We start from the raw sequence: 6,636 nt of genomic DNA on the forward strand, positions 1-6,636 counted from the left end.
CTGTTCCCCCTCACCTGCTACAGATTGGCTTCACAACAGACCCGCGGATGGCCCGCTCCTCCCCGTACCCGACCGACGTAGCCCGTGTGGTCAACGCGCCCATCTTCCATGTCAATGCAGATGACCCTGAAGCCGTTGTCTATGTGTGCAATGTGGCAGCAGAAGGGCGAAGCACCTTCCACAAGGACGTGGTGGTGGATTTGGTAAGGAATGTGGCACAAGTCCCTGAAGCTGGGGTGTGCTCGAGTCCTTCCTGGGCTGTTTGGGACCCTCCCTCATATATGATCCAGGTAGCTCCCGAGTGCTTTTGGCCACAGGCAACTGTATTCAAAGGCTCTTTCCTTTCCTGGCAGGTTTGTTACAGGCGCAATGGGCACAATGAGATGGATGAGCCCATGTTCACGCAACCCCTGATGTACAAACAGATCCGGAAACAGAAGCCAGTGTTGCAGAAATACGCAGAGCTGCTGATTTCCCAGGGGGTGGTAAATCAGCCGGAGTACGAGGTACCATCTGTGGGGCCTGAAAGGAAAGCTGTAGGTGGCATTTCCACGGGAAACTACTTAGGTGGTTCAGACCTGGGTGTGAACCATGTGCAGGGCCCACCTGGGCCCACAGGAAACATGGCTTGTGCTTTGTAACCTAAAGGTGGCAGAGCTGTGCTGGGGCTGGGCGTGCGCTGCAGACCTGGCAGTGATGGAGTTTGGAGCCAAGGCTCATCCTTCAACTGTGCCAGCTCTGAAAAAGTGCAGGAACATGTAGTTCAAGGATTGCCTGTGATCAGTGTGGAACAGGCCATGCGGCTCTGGGCCACTGCAGCACAGGCACATCCCAGCGTTCAGGATTGCTGTGGCCACGGATATCTGGGGCAGGTCCTGTCCCGGTTCTGCTGCTTGTGCAGCTTGCGACGCAGACGCTCCGCCAGCCCTGCTTGCCCTGGCACCACCTTTCAGCATCAGTAGGGTTGAAAACAAGATGTCAGCTCTGAGCGTAGCAGAGCTGTCCCTTGGGGTACAGGGGTCCCAGCTGTGGCTGTGCTCTCTGAAGCTGAACTGCACAGCTCTGGGACTCCCCTGCTGTGGGGACCACCTCTGCCCTCCAGCACCCTTGCAAGCTTACACTGAGGTCCTCAGGCTCAACGCCCTTGTTTGGAAATCCCCCGTTAATGTTTTTCTGCCTCCTGGTTCTGTCTTTCAGGAGGAAATTGCCAAGTACGATAAGATTTGTGAGGAGGCTCATGCCAGATCCAAGGATGAGAAAATCTTGCACATCAAGCATTGGCTGGACTCACCTTGGCCGGGTAAGGCACTAGCAGTGATTTGGAGGCCATAGCAAAGCACCTGACCTCTCTAGAGCCATGGCAGAGATTTTCTAGTAAACCACCCCAGAGGGGAGGTTGGTGGTGCTCTCCCCGTTCCTGGTGTCCCCACCTTTGCTTGAAGGGTGTCCGTGACGTGAGGTCTTCCCATGGATCTGACACATCTCCTGCACCATGATGTCTCTCCTCCGACAGGTTTCTTCACTTTGGATGGGCAGCCCCGGAGCATGACCTGCCCTTCCACTGGCCTCAATGAAGAGGACCTGACACACATTGGTCAAGTGGCCAGCTCAGTGCCGGTGGAGGATTTCACTATCCATGGAGGTAGGAGCTTGTGGAAGCTGTACCAGATGGGGCATTTGTTCCGGAGAGATGTGAGATAGGGCTGGGATGTGGCTTGGAAGGAAGGAACATATTGGATTGCTTCAATATGTGTGGGCAGCAGGTCAAGGGTGGGGATCCTTCCCCTCTACGCTGCACTCCTGAGACTCTGCCTGGACCACATGTCCAGCTCTGGGGGCCCCAGAACAAGCAAAACCTGGACCTGTTAGAGCAGGTCCAGAGGATGCCTTGAGAATGATACCAGTGCTGGAGCCCCTCTGCGGGAACTCCAAGAGAGCTGAGAGTGTCTAGCTGGGAGGAAAGAAGGCTCCAGGGAGACCTGAGAGACCCTTCCAGTGCCGAAAGGAGCTTCCAGAGAGGTGGAGAGGCACTTTGCACCAGGGCGTGGAGTGACAGGACAAGGGAGAATGGCTTCCCACTGTCAGAGGGCAGCGTTAGATGGGATATTGGGAAGGAATTCTTCCCTGTGAGAGTGGTGAGGCCCTGGTACAGGTTTCCCAGAGAAGTTGTGGCTGGAAGTGTTCAAGGCCAGGTTGGACAGGGCTTGGAGCAACCTGGTCTAGTGGAAGATGTCCCTTCTAGTGGAAGAAACCCCTGTGGCAGGGGTTGGGCTGGATGATCTTTAGGGTTCCTTCTCACCCAGACTCCTGAGTCTATGAGAACTTGTTCACGAGAGAGGTGTGGGTAAGGGAAGTGAACCAAGGAATAGCTCTTCTTTGGAGCTGGTCTTTCCCTGCAGTCCTTATTCCTCATCCGTGGTTCATCCCTCCAGCAGAGGTGAATCCATTCTTCTGCCCATGCCACTTGCAGTCTGTCAGTCCGTGGGCTGGTTGTGGAACAAACCTGGTGTCACTGGAGCTCTGTCCCATGCTGGCTCTGAAACGGCTCCTGTCCCAGCAGGTTTGAGCCGTATTCTGAAAACCCGTGGGGAGATGGTGAAGAACCGGACGGTCGACTGGGCCCTGGCAGAGTACATGGCATTTGGCTCCCTGCTCAAAGAGGGCATCCACATCCGCCTGAGTGGCCAGGACGTTGAGAGGGGGACATTTAGGTAAAGGCCTGCTTTTGGAGGCTTTAAAGGCAATTCCAGCCCTTCTGGAAGGGATCCACAGGCTAATGATGAAGTAACTCTTCTCCCTTCTCCAGCCATCGCCACCATGTCCTGCATGATCAGAACGTGGACAAGAGGACCTGTATCCCCATGAACCACCTCTGGCCCAACCAGGCTCCGTACACTGTCTGCAACAGCTCCCTGTCAGAGTACGGTGTCTTGGGTGAGTGAGTGGGTCTGTGCTCACTGCCCAGGGTCAGGCTGCTCTGGAAGGGTAACCCAACCCTCTCACTGCTCTTCCATTTCTCAGGATTTGAGCTGGGCTTCGCCATGGCCAGTCCCAATGCCCTGGTGCTTTGGGAAGCCCAGTTTGGGGATTTCCACAACACTGCTCAGTGCATCATCGACCAGTTCATCTGTCCGGGGCAGGCCAAGTGGGTCAGGCAGAATGGCATTGTGCTGCTGCTTCCCCATGGCATGGAGGGCATGGTAAGGACTCCCCTGCTCACCCTGGAGGCAGAGCCCTGGACAGCAGTGGCATGGACAGAGCACTGCTCATGACATGGCAGTGCCTGACGTCGGGTTCTCATGCCTGACTTGGCCCGCAATGACCATCCCCCTGCTTGGTCCTTGTAGGGTCCCGAGCACTCCTCTGCCCGCCCAGAGCGATTCCTGCAGATGTGCAATGATGATCCCGATGTCTTCCCTGTGAGTGGTGGCCCCTGTTTGTGGTGCTCAGCCTGGCCCTCCTGTGCCCTGGATTGGGCTGGGTGGAGGGCAGCAACACCCGTGTGGGCTTAGCACAGTGGGAGCTGATGGCAGGAGGCATGGGATGCCTTGGGCTCATGTGCCAGGAGGGTTCGGCGAAAGGGCCTGCCTCTGGTGCCCCGGCTGCACCTCCACCAAACCTGGGGCTGCGGAATAGTCTGAGGTAGAGGTGGCCCTGAAAGTGGCATGAGAAGGGATTGCTGGCCACCCCGATGGCCAGACCAAGGTGGAGGGCACAGCCTTGGAGCCTCTCCCAGGTCTCTCTGAGTCTCTGTGTGCTCTGGAGAGGGAGGGAAGGGAAGGAAGAAGGAAGGAAGGAAAGGGAGGGAGGGAGGGCTGGGGACCACTCCTTTCCCTGCTGCTGGAGCCACGAGGCCAAGAGGTACCATGTGTTTCGTGAAATCCCCTCACCCTTGCTGGCCGAGACAGAAGCTGGATGACTTCGATGTGCGTCAGCTCTATGAGTGCAACTGGATCGTCGTGAACTGCTCCACTCCAGCCAACTTCTTCCATGTCCTCCGGCGCCAGATCCTCCTGCCTTTCCGCAAACCGGTCAGTACCAGCAGCTCCGTGCCCAGCTTGGTGCCCAGGCAGGGCGCTGTGTCCCTGGCAGACGGGGATGGGGCTGGGGGCTGCTCGTTCATGCACCTCAAACACAGGCAGTAGGCCTCTGCCTGGCCAAGGACTTCATGGTGCTCAGGACTGGCTTGGCACTCGATGTGCAGCTGCTGGCTCATGTGGGCTGCAGGGGCTGTGATCCCTTCCCAAACTCGGTGGGGAGGTCAGGGCTGTTGGAGCCAACAGATACTGATACATAACCTAATTCAGCCACTTTCAGTCAGCTACAGCCATGGGACAGGCAGGGCCCTGGCAGCCCCTCTGCCTCTTCCCCAGGGGACACCCTGACTGGGAGGGTTGGTGCTGTCAGGAATGGGTGCCCAATCTGGCAGAGTACTGCAGCTGAGTGAGAAGCAAATCTCTGGCAGCTGCTCCCTTGCCCAGGCAGGACTGGGGGGAAGGGGGCAGGGGCAGGCAGGTTGGCTGCTCCAGCAGTGGTTTGCAGGGGTGGTGTTTCTGGCAGGGCTGACCACCTTGCTCTGCCTCTTACCCCCACTCCAGCTGATAATCTTCACTCCAAAGTCGCTGCTGCGCCACCCTGAAGCCCGCTCCAGCTTCGACGACATGCTGCCAGGTACAAGTAGCACAGAGCTGCCTGCATTCCCCCCACGCCGCTTTGCAGGGTGAAGGGCAGGAGCCTGTGGCCTTGGGTAAAGTCCGCCTGGCAGAAGCCTCCCCATGCTGGAGAGTGGCCGAGTGAGGCCAGGGCCATCTCCTTGGCACATGCGAGCCCCCCATCATCAGGGCCGAGCCTGGCACCCTCGGGAAACTTGGCTCAGTGGAGCTTCCTCCATTGGCAGCCACTTGCTGCTGGGATTTGGCAGCCCCCAGTGGCATGTGATGGTTTGTAGTGGGAGTTGCACCTGTACCCAGGTCAGCTGACTCAGCCTCAGAGGCCTGACTCTGCCGCTGGGGGTCCCGGAAGGGGCTGGCCGGGGATGTGGGTGCAGTGGCTGCTGGCACAGTGCTGTGAACTGCTGTGGCTCAGGGTGCCGTTCTCTTCCTTGGCAGGCACCCACTTCCTGCGTGTCATCCCTGACAGTGGCCCTGCAGCCCAGAACCCTGAGCAGGTGAAGCGGGTACTGTTCTGCACTGGCAAGGTGTACTACGACCTGACCCGTGAACGCAAGGCCCGGCAGATGGAGGCCGATGTGGCCATCACCAGGGTGGAGCAGGTGAGCAGGGTCCTGCCACTGCCATGCCTGTGGGCTGGGGGTTCTGCAGCCCCTGAGACGCTGCCCTGTGTCCCCTGTGGTGCTGCCCCATATACCCTGTGACAGCACTCTGTGTCCCCCGCAGCTCTCCCCATTCCCCTTCGACCTCCTCCAGCGGGAAGCCCAGAAATACCCAGCTGCTGAGCTGGTGTGGTGCCAGGAGGAGCACAAGAACCAGGGCTACTATGACTATGTCAAACCCCGGCTCCGCACCACCATCAACCGTGCCAAGCCTGTCTGGTAAGGATGCAGGGGGTGGCTGTGAGGCTGGGAGGGAGTTTGTCAGTACAGACCCTTCTCACGGCCCACCTTCTCCCCGGCAGGTATGCAGGGCGGGAGCCAGCAGCTGCCCCTGCCACCGGCAATAAGAAAACTCACCTGACAGAGCTGCAGCGGCTCCTCGACATGGCCTTCAACCTCGATGCCTTCAAGGACCTGGCCTGAGCGCTGGCGCGGCGCAGCATGCTCCTCCGTCTGTCTGTCCGTCTCTGTCCTTCGCTCGCCTTCCCCCCTCAACTACAGACCTTGTCAACCCCACACTGGTGCCTGGAGTCCTTGTCTGCCTCGTATCAGGGCGGCGCTGGTGGGTCTGGGGCCTGCCTGCTGCCTTGGTGGGTGAGACCCATGGCTGCCCAGACCCCTGGATGGACTGGTCCCCAAGACTCTTCTATGGGGGTGTCCAGGGCAATGAGTCAGGTTCCTCCCAGCTCCTCCCAGTCTTGGACTTGCTCCTGCGCAGCCACTGCCTGCCTCTCTTGGAGGAGGGAGATAGGGCGTCTGCATGCCCTGAGGGCCCAGACAGGTGTGAGAGTGCTGTGCCCGTCTCAGTTTTACCTGTCCTTGGGGAGCACCTTTTTCCCCTCTGAGTCTGCACTATCCCCCAGCTCTGAGCCCCTGCAGGGTCAGTGCTGGTGCTGGGTGGCATGTCCTCTCGTGGGAAACCCTGGGTGGGAGTCGGGGGAGGTGATCCCCCGGATGGGGCTCAATGTTGGCGTCTGCAGAGCCCACCGCGTCCTCCCGTGGGAGGTCCTTGGAGGGTGGGGGGGACGGGGGCAGCGCCAGCTGGGACTCGCTGTCGGTATCCCCAGAACCCACCACGGCCTTTCGGTGCGCCGCAGGTCCTTCAGCTGCAGGAGGAAGGTCGGGGGTACGGTACGCGTGCCCCAAGCCCGCGCGTACCCGTGGCTGTGCTGTCACACACCGGCTCGCACATCGTGTCACCGCCCTCTCCGTGCGGCGCGCGTGGGTCCGCGTCCCTGCGCGCAACCCGTTCACACGCGCACACACGTGCACGGTGCCACGTGCCCGCGCGTCTCGCGGTCCCG

General features: G+C 59.5%; 1 protein-coding gene across 1 annotated transcript in view; it reads left to right on the forward strand.

Annotated features, from left to right (window-relative positions):
- The window catches only part of OGDH (oxoglutarate dehydrogenase), a 30,374-nt gene extending 24,524 nt beyond the window's left edge, over positions 1-5,850 (forward strand). The window contains exons 14-24 of the mRNA XM_008638950.2: positions 1,198-1,300; positions 1,514-1,642; positions 2,561-2,711; positions 2,807-2,934; positions 3,022-3,200; positions 3,348-3,419; positions 3,909-4,031; positions 4,599-4,671; positions 5,109-5,272; positions 5,397-5,551; positions 5,635-5,850. Of these exons, the coding sequence (XP_008637172.1) occupies positions 1,198-1,300; positions 1,514-1,642; positions 2,561-2,711; positions 2,807-2,934; positions 3,022-3,200; positions 3,348-3,419; positions 3,909-4,031; positions 4,599-4,671; positions 5,109-5,272; positions 5,397-5,551; positions 5,635-5,755 (1,398 nt within the window). The 3' untranslated portion in view covers positions 5,756-5,850. The remainder of the gene's footprint in view (positions 1-1,197; positions 1,301-1,513; positions 1,643-2,560; positions 2,712-2,806; positions 2,935-3,021; positions 3,201-3,347; positions 3,420-3,908; positions 4,032-4,598; positions 4,672-5,108; positions 5,273-5,396; positions 5,552-5,634) is intronic.
- Positions 5,851-6,636: the final 786 nt, after the last annotated feature.

Source organism: Corvus brachyrhynchos, unplaced genomic scaffold (assembly GCF_000691975.1).
Source record: "Corvus brachyrhynchos isolate BGI_N302 unplaced genomic scaffold, ASM69197v1 scaffold141, whole genome shotgun sequence".
Lineage (NCBI taxonomy): Eukaryota > Metazoa > Chordata > Aves > Passeriformes > Corvidae > Corvus > Corvus brachyrhynchos.